This window comes from Cyanistes caeruleus, chromosome 15, assembly GCF_971803275.1.
Source record: "Cyanistes caeruleus chromosome 15, bCyaCae1.hap1.1, whole genome shotgun sequence".
NCBI classification, from domain to species: Eukaryota; Metazoa; Chordata; class Aves; order Passeriformes; family Paridae; genus Cyanistes; species Cyanistes caeruleus.
The window spans coordinates 6,670,791-6,689,884 of NC_141715.1; the positions used below are offsets into that span (position 1 = coordinate 6,670,791).

At 53.7% G+C, this 19,094-nt stretch overlaps 1 protein-coding gene across 2 annotated transcripts; it reads right to left on the reverse strand.

The window, feature by feature from the left end:
- Positions 1-3,116: 3,116 nt before the first annotated feature.
- SLC6A7 (solute carrier family 6 member 7) lies at positions 3,117-16,583 on the reverse strand. Of its 2 annotated transcripts, XM_023935954.2 has the most exons (14): positions 16,348-16,583; positions 10,768-10,948; positions 9,951-10,082; positions 9,147-9,381; positions 8,519-8,657; positions 8,102-8,236; positions 7,358-7,461; positions 6,732-6,856; positions 6,252-6,364; positions 6,039-6,170; positions 5,624-5,723; positions 5,172-5,272; positions 4,824-4,991; positions 3,117-3,897 (listed from the first exon to the last, which is right to left on the reverse strand). In XM_023935954.2, the coding sequence occupies exons 1-14, from the start codon at positions 16,378-16,380 to the stop codon at positions 3,682-3,684; spliced, it is 1,914 nt and encodes a 637-aa protein (XP_023791722.2). In that variant the 5' UTR covers positions 16,381-16,583; the 3' UTR covers positions 3,117-3,681. The 2 variants fall into 2 exon arrangements, with proteins under 2 accessions (XP_023791722.2, XP_086707567.1); XM_086851441.1 differs by having other exon boundaries at positions 6,039-6,364.
- Positions 16,584-19,094: the final 2,511 nt, after the last annotated feature.

The window sequence follows — 19,094 nt, forward strand, 5'->3', positions numbered from 1 at the left end:
TTCCCCACCACAGGATGGGTTATGTGGTGTACCCCACGCTCTTGATGCTGCACAGATCCTCCAGCCAGCAGAGACCTTGCCTTGTCCCAAGATGCAGGTCCCATCCGTTACAGACAGGGAAACCCAGATGTGAGCAGGCTGTGGGGACACCAGAGCAGGGGCTGATGGCCACTCTGCCACCAGATTCATCTGATTCACGCTTCCCTCCTGCAGGTCATCAACAGGGAGGGGGAGAGAGGGAGCAGTGGAGGGGACTGGATCGAGTGGCTCCTTCCTTCTTTGGATTGTTGTCCCTTTTTTCTAACTGTTGCACAATTTTAGGGCTTTTGTAACATTTTTTGGACAAGCAGGGAAAATATGTTAACAGTGATTTAAGGGAAAAAAAAAAAAGAGATCTATCTCTCTCTCTTATATATTATATATATATAAAAAAAATATATATACTTACAGGAAATCTCTATGGAAATATTTATTTAAGATGATTGCAAAAAATATATTATAATTAAGAGTATACCAAGCTTTGTCACGTAACAAAAAAATCAAGCCCCGGGGAGGGGTAGCTGCCTGTCCCCTCGTGTCTGTTTGTCCGTACGGTTGCAGCTGAAGCCTTTCTCTTCTCTTTTTGTAAGTGCACTCGAACTGTTGAGCAGTGTGACCGTGTTGGATTCAGTGGGAACTTCGGGGGGGGGTGGGGGCGGGGGGGGAGGATTGATTTTGTTTCCTTTTCCTTTGTCTTTTTTTGAACCTGTGGCTGTGAACAGAATGATCACTGCTCAAATCGGATGCTCTGTTTGGGGAGGGCGGTGGTGGGGGGGACGGGGAGCAGGGTGGGTGTGGGAGGGAGGGCGAGTGTCAGTTTTATTCTTGGTGTTCAAGTGCAATAAATAGCTACCAACTTCTGAGCATGGAAACGGATGATTCTCCGTCACTGCAGTGACTCAGACCGTCTGCCACCCCCTTGTCCCTCCATCACCGCACTCCAGTCCTCGAAAGCATCAAGGCTGGGCCCAGGCCTTGGGCAGGCGCTGCAGGTATCCTGCTGCCTGCAGGATGATGGTGCTCTGGACACTGGCCACCCCTGGTCTCCAGCATCTCTGGGGTTTCAGGGATTTCAATGTCTTGCCCAGACCTAGTTCATTGCAATCCAGCCCTTTCCCCGGAGACAGGGCTCTGGGGGCTGCAGGTGTTCAAGCTAGATGGGGGGTGGGGGTGGCCAGTGGGAGGTTTGGAGGTGTTTAGAGGAAGCTGGTGCTACAGGGTGAGGGGCACAGGACCTCCAGCCAGGCCCAGGGGGGGTTTGGGGGCTCCCAGGGGCACCTGCTGGTCTTTGCTCATGCTGGTTCCTCAGGGGGACTGGAGTCAGGCTGCCACATTCCCTGTTCCTGCTCCACCCCAGGCCCTGGGGTGCCCCTTTGCCCCCTTCTCTCTGCCATCTGCCCCAGCCCCGGCAGGTGTCAGCACTGGAATGTTCCCGCTGCTGCGTCCCCCCCCAGCCCTGGGCAGCCACGCATGGCACAGGACACGTGTCCTCCGATGTGCCACTGCCCCACTGCCTTTTGCCCTTGGTGTCCTCCCTCACTGCCAGCTTTGCCTCCCAACCACATCCCTGCCTTGGCTCCATCTCTGACATTGCTCTGCAGCACAGTGCTGGGTGATGGCAGCTACCAAAGGAGCGCCCTGAGGATCCCGGGATCACAGAGGGGATTTGGGGAATATGGTAGGACCCCATGCAGGTAGGAAAAGCTGAGAAACATGCATAGACTGGACCATCTTGGTCAGCCCAGAGCAGCTTCCCATGCTGTGGGAAGGTGTCAGTTCTGCTGGTTCTTCTGGTACTTTGTGGCTGGCAGCAACATCACGAAGCACTGGAATCCATCACCCTGCACCCTGCACCCTGTGTGTGCCCCCCAGGGGCCAGCCCAGCCCAGGCTCCCTGGCCAGCACCATGACCTCCTGAGGCCTCCTGCTCAGTAAATAGTGTCAAGGTTAGAGCGAGGGATTCATTGGGGCCATAAATGTTTATGGCAGGCCCTCCCTGCTCCCCAGCCGCCATGGCCTGAACTTTCCATCAGCCATACTTTTATGGCCGGACTCTAATGATTAACCTGGGACCTGCAGTCAAAGGTGCTCACTGCCACAGCCCCACACACCCGGAATAGCTGGAGTTGGGGGACCCCCATCACCCCCACGGGCTGCAGCCACGGTGGGGTATGGTGAGGGGGATGGGGAAAGCCATCAGTGCTCCTGCAGGAGAAGGGAAGGGCACAGCCATCTGGGAATGAGCTCAGCATCCCTGGACAAGAGGTGAGCAAGCAGGAGGACAAGGTGTAGGAGCCGACCCTACGCTCTTGGAGGGGAAAAGGCAATAATTAAATATCCTATGCTTGTAGGGAAAGAGGAAGACTGCAGCCTCCTGATAGAATTCACCCTGGAGGCTCAGGCCACAGTGCTGGACCCATTGCACCAGGAGCACATCCACAATCTCAACATAGACCCTAATTTTTTCTGGTTGTCTAATGATTTTGTCTTTTACCAGGACAAAGATTTGCAGAAAAAAGACCAGGGGGAGCTGTGCCCTTCTAGACACGCATGAGAAGCCCTGGGAGCTCCTCTAGATGTGCCTTCCATGCTGAAGACCCCCCAAATAACCCAGGCAGGGGCTGTGTCACACAGCACTGGTACTGGTGAGCTGATGGCACACAGCAGAAGGCACACATGACACTGGGATAATGGGGACGGGCAGCACCAGCTACAAACAGCCCCATCCAGGAGATCACCAAGACCCCCAGGCCAGCAGTATCAGCAGGAGGTGGGGCATGGGCTGATCTACCCCAAAATTACACACAGACACTCAAACCCAGCCCTTCTCCTTCCGCTGGGAAAAGCAGCACTCAGGGCTGGGGCCACACCTTGGGCCTTCCTTGGTAATAGACACAGGTCCTCCTTGGACACTGGGTCCAGCTGAAACCTGTCCCTGACCTTCTGCACACAAAAGAGACAGGTTATACCTTCCCTCAAGTCACCCCAACCCTGCCAGGCACCACCCTGACACACCAAGGTCCTTGGGGGATCTACAGCCTGTTTTGTTTATAAAGCCTTTTCTTTTATTCTTCTGCTTGTTTTTAACTACTCATTTATTAGGTCAAATTGCTTCAGGAGGACAGCGATTTGTGCTGGTTTTGCTGGAATACCTCCATGGGATCAGGGCACTCTGGCACACGCTGTCCTTGGGGCATGGAGGCTGTTACAGATTCTCTCACATGAGGTTATTGGAGTCAAATACAGACAAACAGAGAACAGATCAGCACACAGGAGCTCCTTCTCCTCCTCCCCACCTGCTGCAGCCTGGACATCCCCCCACCCTGGACAGCCCTGAGAGGGGATGGCAGGGCTGGGGCTGCGGGTGGGAGTGGGACAGCCCTGACACTTCAACCAGACACTGTCACACAAACACATGGACTCATCACACAGTTTTTCACACTGAACAGAAACACATCAGGGGCACCAGGACAGGCAGCTGCTCTGTCCTGGCAGGGCCAGGGTGGTGATGAGGAACCTGGCAGAGTCAGCATCTCCTGACTACTCTGTGAAAGACCCCCCAAGCTGTCCTGAAGTGCTGCAGTGCAACCTGTGCAAAACGGGACGTGAGCTCCCACCCCGCCTATGGGGCACTGGGTCCCCTCATATCATGGACTCCTCGTCGTCGTCCTCCTCCATCTCCCGGTCCACCTCGATGGCCGTGTTCTCGTAGCTGGTGATGCCCCCGTATTTCCTCATGTGGACCATCAGGGGTTTGGGGGACTGGCTGCCAGCCAGGCTCGCCACGTACACGCCGGTGCGGTTCTCCTCCAGGGACGGGCCCCAGTCCATGGCCGGCCGGCTGGCTTGCTGGACTCGCTGTGAGGGGACAGGCAGAGGGAGCACAGCCACCCTGCACCCTCCATTTCCCAGGCAGCACCCCACCCACAGCTCCCAGTGCCCTGCTGGCCCCCAGGGACTGAAAGAATCCCCAGTGAGGATGGGATGGGATCAAAAGCTCGTCCTGAAACCTTTTGGGAAGGCAATCCTGTCTAAGTGTCTTGCTGTGGGGTGGGGAGGTGTCATGGGCTGTGGGTGCTGGTGGTGAGGGCTTGCAGGAGCGAGGGGCTAGTGTAGGGCTACAGCCCTTTGCTGTGGGGTTAGAGCCACTCAGACAATGGGTTAGCCTTGGCCAAGGTGGCTCCAGGCCACGCCACAGTGCCCATGGCTGTGTCAAGACAGGTTACAGCCAGCAAGTGCTCCAGCAGGGGATTGATACCTGGGGAGGGCACCAAGCTCTGCTCCTCTGCTTTTAACAGCCTGTCGAGAGCAGTGAAGGGCTGGGAAAGCTGTGAGCAGCCAGCAGCTCTGTAACCTGCTCCTGGGAGAAGCCTTTCAGTGCAGGGATCCCATCTGGCCTGCCTGCACAGTCTGGCAGCTGCCTGCCTTGCTGGGTCATTGCTCTTGCCAAGTGGGTGCAAAGTCCCAGGTGCCCATGGCCGTCCCACGCTGGGGACAATGTGATTCCTCACAGGGCACAGCAGGCTTGTTCTGGAGCGGGAATGCACACTGGGCAGCAGTTTTACTCAGTACCTGCCTGGCATCATGGGAAGCAGCACGGCTGGAAATGTTTTGGGGTGTGCTGTCTCTCACAAACTGTGGATGGCAAAGGGGAATGGGCACACACACTTTCAGGAGAGAGGATACAGAGATTTCCAGAGGATACTGACTTGGGAGGAGCTTGTGCTCACTGCTGCATATTTCTGGGGTGCTTCCCAGGAGTGTCAGGCCCCAGCAGCTCCTACCTCCCACAGTGTCCCTTCTTCTTGGAGCACAGCCACCACCATGCCCATGGGAATCATCAGGCAGGAGAGGACTCCCATGAGGATGCCCAAGACCTCTGCCCAGGTGGGGAAGCGGTAGTTGCCATACTCAGAAGGCTGGTACTTGACAATGTTATACACCAGCAGAGCCTGTGGGATGGGAAGAAAGTGAGGTCATCCTAGGGGTCTCAAGCCTGGAGATGATGGACACCTCCCAGCAGAAGGATGGTCTCTGGGGCAGGAGATGCCAGCAGAGTAACTTATCGCACTGGGAGGTCACCCAGGGATCCTGGCACCGCCATGGTTTTCCAGCAGCTCAAGAGCAGTTACCATCATTGTTGCCGGGGATAGGACCATCCAGCAGGCTCTGAAGTAGGGCCCTGGTTTGAATCCCAGCATCATGTGGATATCTCGGCAGAACCTCTTCATGCCTGCAGGAGGGAGAGGGACTCAGAAGCTTTGATCCCTCCCCCAGAGCCTTGTGCCTGTACCAGGCTGTGCTGATCACAGGCAGTGGTTTGTATCTTCTGCAGCAGTCTCCCCACACCCAGCTGGGAGATGCAGGAGTGGAGCCCAGCTGGTGCTGCCTGAAGGACCAAGTTCAGAACCACCATATCTTTGGAGAGGTGAATCAAGTGATAGCCAAGAATAAACAGGTGGTGGGAGCAGAGCCTCATGCTCCACTGTGAGGCTGTTGGTTTCCCCACTGCTCCCTCTAAATCCCTCTCTTCACACAGACAGCACATCCTTCCCTGTGGCCCTGTGGGGACAGGCACCCTTACCGTAGACACGTGTCACCACAAGGCAGGTAGTGATCACCACCACCATGAGACCAAAGCCAGCGCTGTAGTCATCCAGGAGGACCAGCCAGTACATCCCACCCTGTGGAGACAAAGCACAGAGGCCAGTATCTCCAGTGCCATCATCCCAATAAACCTCCAGCCATGTCCTGTGATTTTTGGGGACCCTGGGAAGGACAGGAGTCAGCAGCCTCAAGAGACATCAGTCTCCTTATGGGGTCGGTGTAGGGATGGGAATAACACTGTGTCACCCCTCACACCTTCTGGAAGCCCAGGCTTGTCTCTCTTTCACCTGGCTGATATGAACACACATGTGAAAACTTGGCCCCTGACCTAAGTTCCCCCTAAAACGAGTCCCTAGTTGGTCCCCACAATGGATCCATCCCCACACCCTCACCTCTGTTGTGAGGATGAGCCCCATCAGGAAGAGGGCGATGCAGATGACAGCTGAGAAGGAAGCTTTCTTTGGCCGCAGGTAGTAGGGGAACTCGTCTGTCACTGCCGTAACGATGGTCTCCATGAATGCAAACTGCATGCACAGGAGGAGAGGGTCCCCTGAGCCCTCAGGCTGCCTGGAGTCCACGGCTGCCTCCGTGGGCTCTGTCCTTACCTGGCTGTCCAGGCCCAAGGTTAACAGCATGAAGAAGAACAGGAATGACCAGAATGGAGAAAGGGGGAGCATTGTCATGGCCTGGGGGTACACCACAAATGCCAGACCAGGACCTAGGGGAGGCAAAGGACAGCGGGGTGAAAAGGTGGTGACAGAGCTGGGAATGGGGAGGAGAGGAGAGCTCAGCAGAGCAGCACCATGGCACAGACTCTCCAGGACTCTGGCAAGATGGGCAGGAAGGGTTCTGTGGCAGAGGGTGGAGAAACAGCCAGCTCCTTGCTCAGACCTTCATTAGACATCATTTGTTACTCAATATTTACACCACAGGAATTTGTCTGCCCCCTTCTCTCCCCCTGGCCAGCTGAGAATCCACCTTCATCCCTCATGCTGACACTCTCAGGTGCCTTCCATCCTGGAAGAGATGCTCCTCAGCACACCCAGGCAGAGGGGGAAGGGGAAAACATCTTTCTTTGGCCTCACCTGCTTTTGCTACCTGGTTAACAGGGACCCCAAGCTCCTGGGACATGTATCCCAAAACGGAGAAGATGGCAAAGCCTGCCAGGATGCTGGTAATGGCATTGCCCAGGGTCACTATGAAGGTGTCCCTACAGAGAAGGAAGAAGATGTTCTGAACATGTTTGCTCCTTCCCACCCCACACCAGTGCCCGGTGCCATTGCCAGCCCCAGGGCTTCTCATGGCAAATGCTTTCCAGGGTCAAAAGGAGTGTATATTTTATGGATAATACTGTGGGGTTCCTCCAAAGCTTTCTGCCCCCCATGGATGGGATCAGACCAAACATCCAACACCCATTTCTTTCACTGAACTACACTGGATGCTGGGGACAGGGCACACATGCACAACTCCAGCCTCAAATATCCTCAGCTTTCAGCACCTACAGCCCAAAACTTCTGAGCTGGGTGCTCTACTGTGGTGATTAGGAGAATTTTTTCCCACAGATCCCTCTGTTCCTCTCAAGCCTCTACAAACTGCCAGGTATCCCCTCAGTGCAAGGAGCAGAACAAGACTGTGCTGCTTGAATCCAGCAGCTCAGGTTTTCACAGCTCCCCCAACCCCTATTTTTGACAAGACAGCAGCTGACTCCCACCTGTAGATATTCTGATGGAAGGTGTTGTATGAGGCAAAGGTGAGGAGGCCCCCAAAGCCCACCCCAAGGGAGTAGAAAATCTGCAGGGCTGCCTCGATCCACACCTGGGGGAAGGAAACAGTTCTGAGGAGAGCAAAGCTTTGGAATTCTCCACATGAGGAAGATGGCATTAGAAATCTGCTTCCCCAGAGCCCTGGGCACATCTTCACCAGCACTCCAAGCATGCACAGACTATGGGATATTTGTCTTTCCTTGTTCACACTCACCACTTACAGTGGATCAGCTGGCTAATGGAAGGGCTAATAAGAATGTTTTAGGGCCAGCCCAGTGTAATTAAGTGCCCTTGTAAAACTGGGTGGTCTCTTGATGACCACCACTGCCGACCCCCACTCCACATGCTGAGATCTCTTGAAAACAACAAACAGTGAAATCCACCACAGGCACCATCAGCCCATCACAGGGGCTGGGATGATCCTGCCCATGGTTCTGGTGCTCAGGGGAGTCTTGGTGCCATCCCATCCATGCAGAGCCATAAACACATGCATGGGGTGGGACACATGGGAATAGTGGCCCAGACAAGGTGTGGGACAAAGATTCTTGGCCTAGGAGCAACCAAGAGAGCTTTAGGTTAGGATGTGGCCAGAAAAGACACCTGAGTAAGGGAACTGCCTCTGTTGCATTCAGGAGGTGGCAGGAGAAGATTCATTTTTGTGTGGTGAACAAATTGCACAACATCCTACTCACCTTGGAAGACAGCAAGTGATCAAACTGGGGTGTGAGGTAAAACTGGATCCCCTTCCAGGCCCCCTCCAGGGTCACGCCACGAATGAGCAGCATCACCAGGATGAGGTACGGGAAGGTGGCAGTGAAGTACACGACCTGTGGGAGAGCAGGACCAGCTGGGAGAGCTGGGAATGAGAGAGCAGCATGACTGCTGTCTCCCTGCTCTGTCCCTAGGGTGGGACACATCACCCTGGGGTCCTTGGGCTGCGGCAGGACTGGTGTGCCTGCTCTGCTGGTAGCTGAGTGTGCAAGGCATCCCCAAAATATCTCATACCCAGTGGATGCTGTTTGTGGGTCTCACTTTCCCAGAGGAGCAGAGTCACATGCACTGGTGATCATCACTGTAGGTCTCCCACCCAGAGACCAGCCAGCCCTTACCTTGCCAGAGGATTTGACTCCCTTAAGGATGCACAGATAAACAATAGTCCAAGAAAGAAGCAGGCACAGACACAAGTTCCAGCGGATTCTCCCAGGATCCCCAATCCCCGAGCTTCCTTGGATGTGCAGGACATACCGGCTAGGGAGGAAGGAGAGCTGCCAGTGAGCAGCCATGGGCTGCCTTCTTCCAGAGGCCCTCTGACCCTAGAAATGCCTCTGCTGCAAAATAACCTTGTCAACAATCACAGGCACTGCCAGCTCCTTACCAAGCAAACAGGAACAGTTGGAATGATCTCTCCACCATGTATTAGAGAGCCTGGAAGGGATGCCTGGCATCTTGAGAGCAAATTCCCAGCCATTCCAGACATGGGATGCATTTTAGTCTAGCATATCTCCAGGCCAGCAAAGCAGTGCTAGAACATAGACACCTCCCACATCCCAGGGGCTAAACTGAGTTGTCACCCACAGCTGAGCACAGGAGCCCATCGCTGCAGCCACACCACCAACCACGAGTGAGACCTGCAGCATCTGTGCTGTGAGACGTGCAGATCCTTCACCCCTCATCCCATCCTCTCCCTGACCAGGTACCAACCACCTCCCCACAGCCGGCTCGGGCTGACCTCGTTACCTCCAGTACTCCTCGCTGGGGCTGACGGTGTTGCTGATGTTGACAGGGAGGGTGTTGTTCCCTGCCTTGATGACGTGGTGGTCCAGGCACAGCTCAGTGTTCCACCAGTTGCCACAGTGCTGCCAGGGCAAGTCGCTTGTGAGGGATGCAAAGAGGTAGAAGAGAACGTAAGCAATGATCATATTGTAGTAAATGGCCACCAAGGAGACGATGAGGATCGTGCCCATGCCAACGCCTGAAGGAAGGAGAGGGTAAAGAAGGATGAGCTGGAGCATAGTAAAGCACATCCAAAAGCAGGGTCAGACACTGCATCTCAGCAGCCAAATTATCAACCAGTCCAAGCTTCACCTGCTGAGGAGCCTCTTATGGCCATTATAACATCTGGACATGCTTTCTCTTGAGGGTCTATTGCCTCATACAAAAAAATCTTTGCACCAGCTTAATGCTGAAAATAAAAGTATTTGATTTGAATTTGGTTTTTTTTAATGCTTTATTCTTACCTTTGTTTTGAACAGGTATTGCTTAGCTTTCATGCTCTATTTTGTACAATAGATGGCTTAATAATCTTCATACCATTTCTAGAGCTGGGCATGCTATCCAGAGCCCTCAAAGACTGACCAATCTCATGCACATCCTGTGGCTACTAACACAGCTAACTCAAAATTCCAGCATGACACACCTTCCCCCAGCTTATTTTGATTCTATCAAGAGCTTTGGGGATCATGGGATGCTGCTAGTGGTGCATGTTCTCATCGAAGAGCTCTTGAAGAGGTCCCTCAGAGGCTCTGAACTTCACTCACGCACCTTTAAAGAGAGGGCTTATCTTCCAGACTGCGAGTGGCCCTAGGCTGGAGAACTGACCAAGTGACAGCTCCATGAAGAAGATGGGGATCCCACAGATGGCTAGCATGATGAAGTAAGGAACCAAGAAAGCTCCTGCAAGAAAAAAAAATAAGGGAAAAAAAAATAAAATCCTGGAAGTAATACAAAACAAACACCTAAAGCCCAGCTGTGACAGGGAATAAAGCTCATTCAATATGTGTGGCTCTGAGGGATCTACATCAAAATCAGGAAGATAGGGAGGAGCAAGAGCTCACTGTTAGTGCAGGAGAAAGGGGCTGTGATTCACCAAGTGCTGTGCTTCCCCTCTGTTCCCAACTCTTTTCTCTTTGAATCTTTCACAAACATGAAATTCTCCAGTTATTATTGCTCTGGGAGGAGTTGAACCAGGATTTTTCACCATCACCTGGGGCTCTTGCATTGCAAAAGGTTCAATTCCTCCTTTGATAGCTGGAAAGTGTTTGCTGGCCCAGCTGAGTCCTGGAGGACACCAGACCAAGAAGCTGCTGGACAACAGGAGAGCTGGAGTGTGATTCAGCAGGGAGACAGGGGTTTGTCCAAGGCCAGGAATGCAGAGATGGGCTTGCAAGTCCCTTCCAGACATGGATACAGGTGGTGAAAGCCCTAAACAAGCATGGGGAGGGCGGGAGGAGGCTTCACCCCATAAAAAGTGTCACTTTCCAGCCCTAGGATGGGGAAGGAAATTCTATATTCACAGGAATATTCTATCAGCCCAGGTCAGTGGGTGGGAGACTGACTGCTGCAAAGGATGCCCAAGTACCTCCTCCATTGGTGTAAGCCCTGTAGGGAAACCTCCAGACGTTCCCAAGGCCCACGCAGTATCCGATGCAGGAGAGGAGGAAATCCAGCCGCCCTGTCCAGTTCCCTCTGTCTTCTGGGCACTCGGAGCCCAGGTCCCCATCCTGGCTGCTGGGGCTTACCAGGAGATCTGGTGTCACTGGCTGAGTGAGGGACCAGGGTATGGGAGAGGGCAGACAGGGGTTGAGCAAGGAAGAAAAACAGAGAATGAAGAATGGGAGAGAGGGAAGGAGTGCCAAGAACTCACAAGTGAATTTGTGACCCCAAGCCACAGCACGGACAACTGTCCCTTGGGAACACCCTGTCCCAGCAGCTCTCTGTTCCCCACTTCAGGCAATGCCCTGCTCTGCCACTGAGGAAACAAAAGGAATAAATGTGATCCCATTTGTCCAGAGCTCCCCTGGGAAAGATAGGACTGTCCCAGTTCATTCTGGGAAGGTTCGCCAGGACCCAACTGCAACCCCAGGCTCCACAGACATCCTTTCAGGGAATCACAATTAACTTTCTGTATCTATGGGCATGAAGACAGCAGGAGAACCACTGTGGCATGCCAGGGAGCGTGACACCCAGCCCCATGTGTGCTGCCATGCCAGGCACTCGCTGGCTGCCATTAATCGCGCCGTGCATTTTTCACACTTTTCCAACTGCCAAATCCTGCACTGTGGGAATTTACTGATACTCCCAGTTGTCCCTGCTGTGATGAGAGACCTCCTTCCAGAATTCCTAATGTGCTCTGGATCAATGCAGCACAGGCAGGGCATTAACCCATTCCCTTCCTCCCCACTGCCTCAGCTCTGCAGGTGGAAGTGCGAGTCCTGCAATCCATTTGGGCTGGGGTGATGCACCAGGAGGACACCTCCATGTTTGTATGGGTGTACATCAGGTGTTCAGTCTGAATTCCTCCAATTTCCTGACCTCAGGAGAACAGGGAAAGCATCCCCACTGACTCCAGAGCTGAAAGCCTGAGCCAGCAGCTGCCAGATGAGATCCCATCACAGATACACCCACAGCAAATCCAGGCAGCACAAAGGGGTGGAATGAGGATCCTGACCCTGTGCCACCAGGAGTTGCTGTGCCCTGGCATGGGAGTTGATCGTGTTTGTATTGAGGCACAGGAGGATTCTGATGTCCCTGCTGACAAAGTACCGGGACCAGGGCAGGAGGAGCCCATTTGGGAGCCTTCTCTTCTCGGACTCTCTGAAGAAGCAGCCATCTCCCTGTCCTTGTTCATAATCGTAGGGAACAAACCCACGGGTCCTGGGTTTGGAGGGATCAGCCAGAAGGAGTTGTGGGTCTCCTGTACCAGTGTGCACTGGTGCTCAGAGCCTGCAGCAGACCCCAGTCCCCAGGAGGCCAGAGCTGGATCAGAGCTCAGTGCTGCCCTTTCACAGCCTCAGGGAAGGTGGCAGCCACCTCCTCTCCTCTCCAGCTGGACTGGACTGGAGGATGCTCCTGCTGCTGGTTCCCATGGAGACACCGAGCGATGCTGAAGGAGAGGGCTGCCAGCTCCCACCCTGCACAGGCTGCACCCCAAACCCCCAGCTGCTGGCACTGCAGACACGCTGCTTGCAGCCCAAAGGCACCAAACACAGAGGCAAACTCCTCCCCATCCCCACCTGGTGTACAAACACCTTGAGGGACAGGACAAATGCAAACTCTTCCTGATCCAACCTGAAATGTACAGCTCCAGCAAAGCTGTTACACCAAAATCCTGTGTGAAAAGCCCACCCCTGCTGGGTGCCACTGTCACAAGGCAAGGGCCAGAAGAAAAAGTTGGAAGAAGACAGGCTGACAAGTCAAAATATGACCCAGATGTAATATTGTTGCTATAAAACTGTCTCTACCTGGCAGCACTCCTGCAGTTGTTCAGCACAGCTCTGAGGTTTAACACCTCCAGGCCATGGCAGTGCCTGCTAATTAGCCCAGCACACACAGTGTGTGACCCAGAGCTGTCTGTGCTGGCAGGGGATGGACAGGCTGCTCTGAGCTCCCTCCCAAAGATTTCAGCACCTAAAACCTGTATTCACAAAGATCTCTGTCAGGCAGGGGCTATCACAGCTGGGTCTTCCTCCTGCAAAACAATGCTTCCCAGTCCATCACACTGGCTGGGGAGCTCTTGTTTTCCATGTTTGAATCACAGAACACCCACAAGCAGGGATGCTGGGAGATCATTAACTCCTGTTGCCTAATTCCTGCATCTCTGTCTGAATCCTAAACACCTGCAGGCGGGCACAGGTAGAGCTGCAAGATCTCATTACGTGCGGCTGTCTGCCCATGAAATGGAACACAGAAATCAACATGGACTCAACAACAGGAAATAAAAGGGACCAATGGGACCTTTTTCAAACTGTAAATGGCCTGGTCCTCATCTCAGTCACCATTTCAAGGGCCATGGGATGTAGTTTGCCACTTGTGTCTCAATAACGACTGCCTCCCTTGTTAATATCTTTATCTGGAGCTCTACAGCTCAAATTTAGGACCCCAGCTTGAACCTGAGCTTGAACAGATCGGAAAGCAGAGACCACTCAAGTGTCAGATAAACCCAAAGGACAATGTCAGTTGTCCCCTTTGGGCAAGCTGAGGAGATACAGGTCAGGGATGCTGCTGGAAAACACACACAAAAGCGGCTCCCTGACTGCAATGCTCAAAATTCTCCCAAATCCCAGCCTTTCCATAGAAATCACAGAAAAACTGGCCTATTTGCCTGACTTGAAATGAATTACAAAGCACAACATTTAAGGCTTCCAGCTCATCTTTGTCCCAAATTGCAGAGGGAAGCACATCTCCCTTCTTCTGACTGCTGGAAATCTCACACACCAGCTTGATTCTAGAGCTTTTTTTTAGGATTAATGCTCTCTTTCAGGCTCTGTCTTAACAGGAATTCTCTTTTACAGCAGCAGCTGAAGTGCTCCAGTGCTCCAGTGTTGCTCTAGAACTTTCCACCATCAGCTGCCATCCTACAAGCCAGGCTCCCATCTTGCAGATATAAACAGATGGGGACTAACAGCTCCCTTGGCAACCACAGCCTCTTTGAACACAGCATCACTTTCCATTATTCACCAAAAGATGCTCCCAAAAAAGTCAGCAAAGCAAAGGTCACTGAGAAGAAAAAGCACTTTAGTCTCTGCCAAGATAAGAGCTCAGGTTTATAAGGAAATGGCTCTGTGCTAATTATTTTCTCTAAACCAATTTACTTAAACCAAAACTCGGCTGTATCTGAGTGAGAAAACTTCAGCCAGATCAAAGGTATGTTTTTATCCTATTTTGTCTCCTTTCAAGCTGGCATTGTGGGGTTATTTTGTCAGTGTTTTATGCGTGGATCACAGCCTTTGAGCAAGAGAAATACCACCCAGCACCAGATTTCTCCCCTGCGGGTCTGAGCACAGTGAGTCTCTAAAGTGTGAGTCACTTCAGATTAGTTTGAATTGCTTGTTAATCTCTGAGAGAAAAAAAAATCTTAAAAAGGCATAAAAATTAATTCAAATGCTATATCACTTAGAAAACAAAGTAAATAAAGCACTGCCATGATGAGGAAGAGCCCCTCGAAGGGCTGCACTGACCCTGGGTGACCCCAGCCCAGGCTCACAGCAATGCCATGAGAGGGAGCAAGTGATGGTGGAGCCAGCACAGGGAGGTTGGAGGTGGCTGAGGCTGAAGCAAACTCATTACAGCAATGTCCAAAGTGTAGGGAATATGCACAGATACAAACATTTTTTGTGTTCCATCTGGAAACACCAGGGAAGTTTCAAAGTTTGTGGTAGGCAGAGGAGGGCAATGGCTCAGGTAGGAAGATGCTGCTCAGCAGCCTGGCCAGGTATGGGAAGGAACAGCATGACCCATGGCTCCCACCACTGGCTCCAGTGGGATTTAGTACATTTCTACCAAATAAATCCCAAAGAAAACAATCAAATAAATGAAAACAACCACTCAGCTCTTCTAGGGATACTGTTATATAAAAATCAACCTGAAATCCTTAGTCTGAAAAAGGTCTTCTCTAATCAAGAGGTATTTCCACATCTCTAAAATATGTCTGGTAAGAAGATTTCAAATCCCAGCTCACCAATGGGAATTCCTCATCACAATGAGAGGAAGAGGAGGCTGTCAGGGTCCTGGGTGGGTGCTGCAGTGGGGATGGGCACATCTTTTCATCAGCCACCACCAGCTCCAGGCAAGCCCAATGCCAGCGTTGGACACGGTGGTCCCAAGGGGGCTGTGAGCACCAGTTCCTCCATCTGGAGTTCAGCAATAGTATTTTTGGGTAATGAAGAGGGCTCTGAGCAGCACTGGGAATTGGGAAAGTAACTCCAGAGACATCTGCTTTCCATCCCAACTGATCACCACGGGACTAAATGAATTCCTGAACAAATGCTAAAGAGGGTCACCAGCATCAAGTAACTCCGAAAGGCATTGGAAGGGGCAAAGACCACTTTTAATGGATCTTGCAGTCACAAAGCCATCTGGAAAAGCAATTTATAGGAAAGAGGAAGAAAGAGAAGAGCTGAATGATGCCTCCAAACATGAGTGGAGAAATAGGCTGTCAAGGCCTGCTGGCTGTCACCAGGATACTGCTGGGTTTTTTACGTCATTTCCCAATATCCTAGGAATTTCCTGGCAGGGATGAAACTCTCCTGGGTTTTCGTTCATCTCAACAGAGTCAGCCTGTCCAGTGTTCAATGGGCATGGTTTGGCACAGGGTGTAGCTGAAGAGGCTCCCAGCCCTGGGTCACTGTCTGGGATGCTCCAGGAAGGGCTGAGCCATTCAGCAGCAGCACATGCCCATGGTGGAGATGTGGCTGCCACCCTGCTCCACCGTGTCCCCAGGGAAAGGACTCAGTCCCCACCGTGGGGGGAAATGGCAACTCAGAGTGGCAAGAGCAAAGCGGCAGCGGAGGGGAGCCCAGCATGGGAAAGCCTGACAGCTGGGTTTAAAAAGGGTTTCCAGCAGGATGTAAAAAGGGTTTGTAGCTCTGCCAGCTCTGCCCTGAACCCCGAGTTCAGCGTCCAGCTGACCCCACATCACCAGCATCCTCTTTAAATCCCACGGAGGAGGATGAGGAGGCAATCCTAGCTGCAGGTGGGAAAGGCAGTGCCCAGCTCCCTGTGCCCATCCCGCCGGAGGGATCCCATCCCGGGCAGTCCCCGGGGTGCCAGGCTGGGGGGCTCTGCCCCCGGTGCCACCCACGGCGCCCGGCCAGACACGACATGAGCCACCCACCGCCGGCAGCACCTGCGGCAGGGGAGCGGGGACACAGCGGTGCCCCCCGCTCAGGAGGGGCTCTGAGCACGAAATGCCCCATCCCGCTGCCCACGATCTCGCTTTGGCCCGAGCACGAACACTATTCCCTAATGCCCCACTAATCCCTGCCGCCTGCCCACGAAGGCTCCCGGGGACGGGATGCGGGGCGATGGGCAGGGCTCCCCCGCTCCCAGCCCGGGGTTATCCTTGCTCCCTCCGCCAGCCCTGGGGTACCCTCGCTGCTGGCCGGGGGTACCCCTGGCCCCCTGCTCCTGTCCCTGGGGCATCTCCGCTGCCGGCTCTCACCTTCCGAAGATGCTGCTGCCGAACGTGCTTCATCCTAGACCCTGTTGCTATGCGCTCCCCCTCCGACACTTTTCGGCTCGCTCTCTCCGGCGCTGGGGAGGGCGAAGGGAGAGCGAGGAAACGCTGGCACGGAGGGATGGGCACCCACCTGCTGCCGGGGAGAGCTGGGGACGTGAGGAGAGAGGCTGAAGGAAAGGTTTGCCTTGGGTGGAGGATGGCTGCGTGCGGAGCAGGGAGGGAGGAGAGAGGTCTGTCTGTCAAAAGCACTCCAGACGGGGAAAGGGGGGCTCCGGGACCTCAGCCCCCCACCCGCACAGCGAGGGGAACGGCTGCTGCCTCACCCGTGCCACAAATGCATCAGGTACCCCTAGGGAAGGGCCTGACTTTGGGGTCACTGTCACTGAGCACACCCCGTGTGGTGACGGCAGCAGATGCCAGAAGCTCACAGCACCTTCCTGTCTGGTTCTGAGATGGTTTTCCTGTGGCAGGACACAGCCGGAGCTTGAACAGATCGGAAGTGATTGTTCCCCATGATGCCTGAGCCCAGCCCTCAGTCCAGGGGAGGGGGATGCTCCACAGCCATCAGTCCCTTTGGGTAGGACCAGCACATCCCACCACACTGAGGGCGAGAGCAATCCCTGGGCAGTCCACAGGGTGAGCATCTGAGCCCAGCATATCACGGCCCCAGTGCTGGAGCACAGGTCACACCTGCAGGGTCCAGATGTCCCTGTTTGAGTCAGCAGTGGGATACTGGAGCCCCAGAGCCCAGAGAGAAGCTGGCTTTTCACCCTCATACTCAGTCAAATTCCCAGTGAGGTGGCAGAGCTGGTCTGTGCCTTCTCCCCCCGCTTTCATGGTGGAAATGTCTCCTGTGTGTCTGTGAGAAAGGACAACCCCACATGCTCCAGGGCCACCGTGGGACCAGGACAGCTCTGGACTCACAGTGATAATATCCACTCTTTCCCATGATAATATCCACTTGTCCATCACTTCACCCCTGGACTCTGCCCAGTGCTCTGACACTGGATGTGTCCCTTTTCCTTGCAAGTGCCCTACAGGCTCCAGCCTGAGCCAGACCTCTGCCCAGATGCTTTACTGAGGTTTAAGGTGAGTGGGCAGCACTGGGGATGAGGAGGACAATGACAGGGCTGGAACAGAGAGAACTCAGCCTGCCTGATGTAAAAGTAAATCTCCAGGACATCTAATGGCAGTTGTGCTCCTACAGCCCTCTAAGCACTTCTGAAAATTTTCCCTGAAAGGAAAGATATCCTCAGCATAAAGGCACATTTCTGCAGGAGTCCAACACAATGAAGTGGCTCAGAATCTGCACAATGGGTCCTTCAGAGCTAATATTTACCTGGATTTCCCAGGGAAAGGAGGAAAGAGCAAAACTACATTACCCAACAAACATGTCTTTTCACACACTCACAGCTTCCTCAAAAATAAAAGTATCTTTGGGAATTCATCCAGGCTGGTTTAACCTGCCTTGGACTTGCCCATCAATTCTCCCTCTCCCAGATGCTGGCTGGGAATGCTGAGCCTGGAGCTGGCCAGGCTGATGGCCAGGGGCTGCATCAAGCAGCGTTCCTACCTCAGCCTTCATGCAGGGCAGGGATGCTTTGTTTGCCTTTCACACCACTGCAATCTGAATCGTCCCTTTTAGACCTTTTCCCTGGGATCCACCTAAAGATAGACATCCCATGGCCACCACCATGTCATGGGAGGGGAGAGCTTGGTGCCACCTTATTACAGCTGTCCCAGCCCCATGGCACCCTGATCCTTACACAAACCATTCAGCACTCCTGGGCAGATTTCATGGCCTCATCTTCTTGTGCCCTGGGCAGTATTTTTCATTAGAGACACCCAGGGCTGATGGTGCCCTGAAATATCCATGTTGATACCACTTCTTCTGGGATTCTCTGTACCTGGAACTCACTTTTCTGGTTTGTCTGGTGCTGCTCTGGTGCAGCACCATCCACACTGCATGGGATCACCAGGGAGTAGATGTCTCACCCCAGGCACCTGGGATGCTCCAGCTTAGCATTGCAGGGCTGGACCAAGTCTTGCATTGCCCTGGAGCTGGCAAGAAATGCACTTCATGGAACAGCACACACCAGAGGCAGTAATAGCCAGAAGGATCAGCTAGGGACCCCAGAAATGCCAGGAGAGGACAGGGCCATGTTCAACTGTCCCCATGCCCTGATCCCCAAGGGGCTGGCACTAGGTAGCACACACAGAGCTTGCAGGAATGTTCTAGCCAGCTTTGTTTTCTCCCACTCCACCTCTGAGCCAACCCCGGGACACCAAGTAAATCTTTCCCTTCTCATGGGCCAAAGCACAGCGCACATCCTCCACCCCAATGCAGCACTGACAGACACTGGCACTGTTTTTGTCTTTGTGAGACACTGGAGGGCAAGGAGAGGACAGAACACAGGCTGGGGAAACACCCCTGCCCACCCTGCCTGGGCAGCCCACACACATCCGGGTGGCAGCCGCCTGGGAAGAAACGAGAAGGTGGCTGGCAGCAGGATGGGACCGTGCCCAGATCTGCGCCGCAGACACGAGGAAGGCGGCAAGGCAGCGGTGCTCTGGTTAGTCACTGCTGGATGTGTGCCATGCTGGAGCCTGCTGGCAGGATGGGTGCGCTCGGCCACCTGCTGTACGTGGCCTTATTTTGATGAGAGTTTCCAGATTTCTCTAAGGAAGGGTAAAGCTGGGCACTGGGAGCTGGTGGCAAGTGCAGGGGG

Excerpts from the sequence above, each read along its gene's own strand:
- SLC6A7 (XM_086851441.1), bottom strand. The coding sequence starts at position 16,380 with ATGAAGCACGTTCGGCAGCAGCATCTTCGGAAG. Across the intron at positions 7,462-8,101 it reads ATCACTTGCTGTCTTCCAAG|GTGTGGATCGAGGCAGCCCT; the intron begins GTGAGTAGGATG and ends TCCTTCCCCCAG. Across the intron at positions 5,273-5,623 it reads TGTGGTGACACGTGTCTACG|GCATGAAGAGGTTCTGCCGA; the intron begins GTAAGGGTGCCT and ends TCCCTCCTGCAG.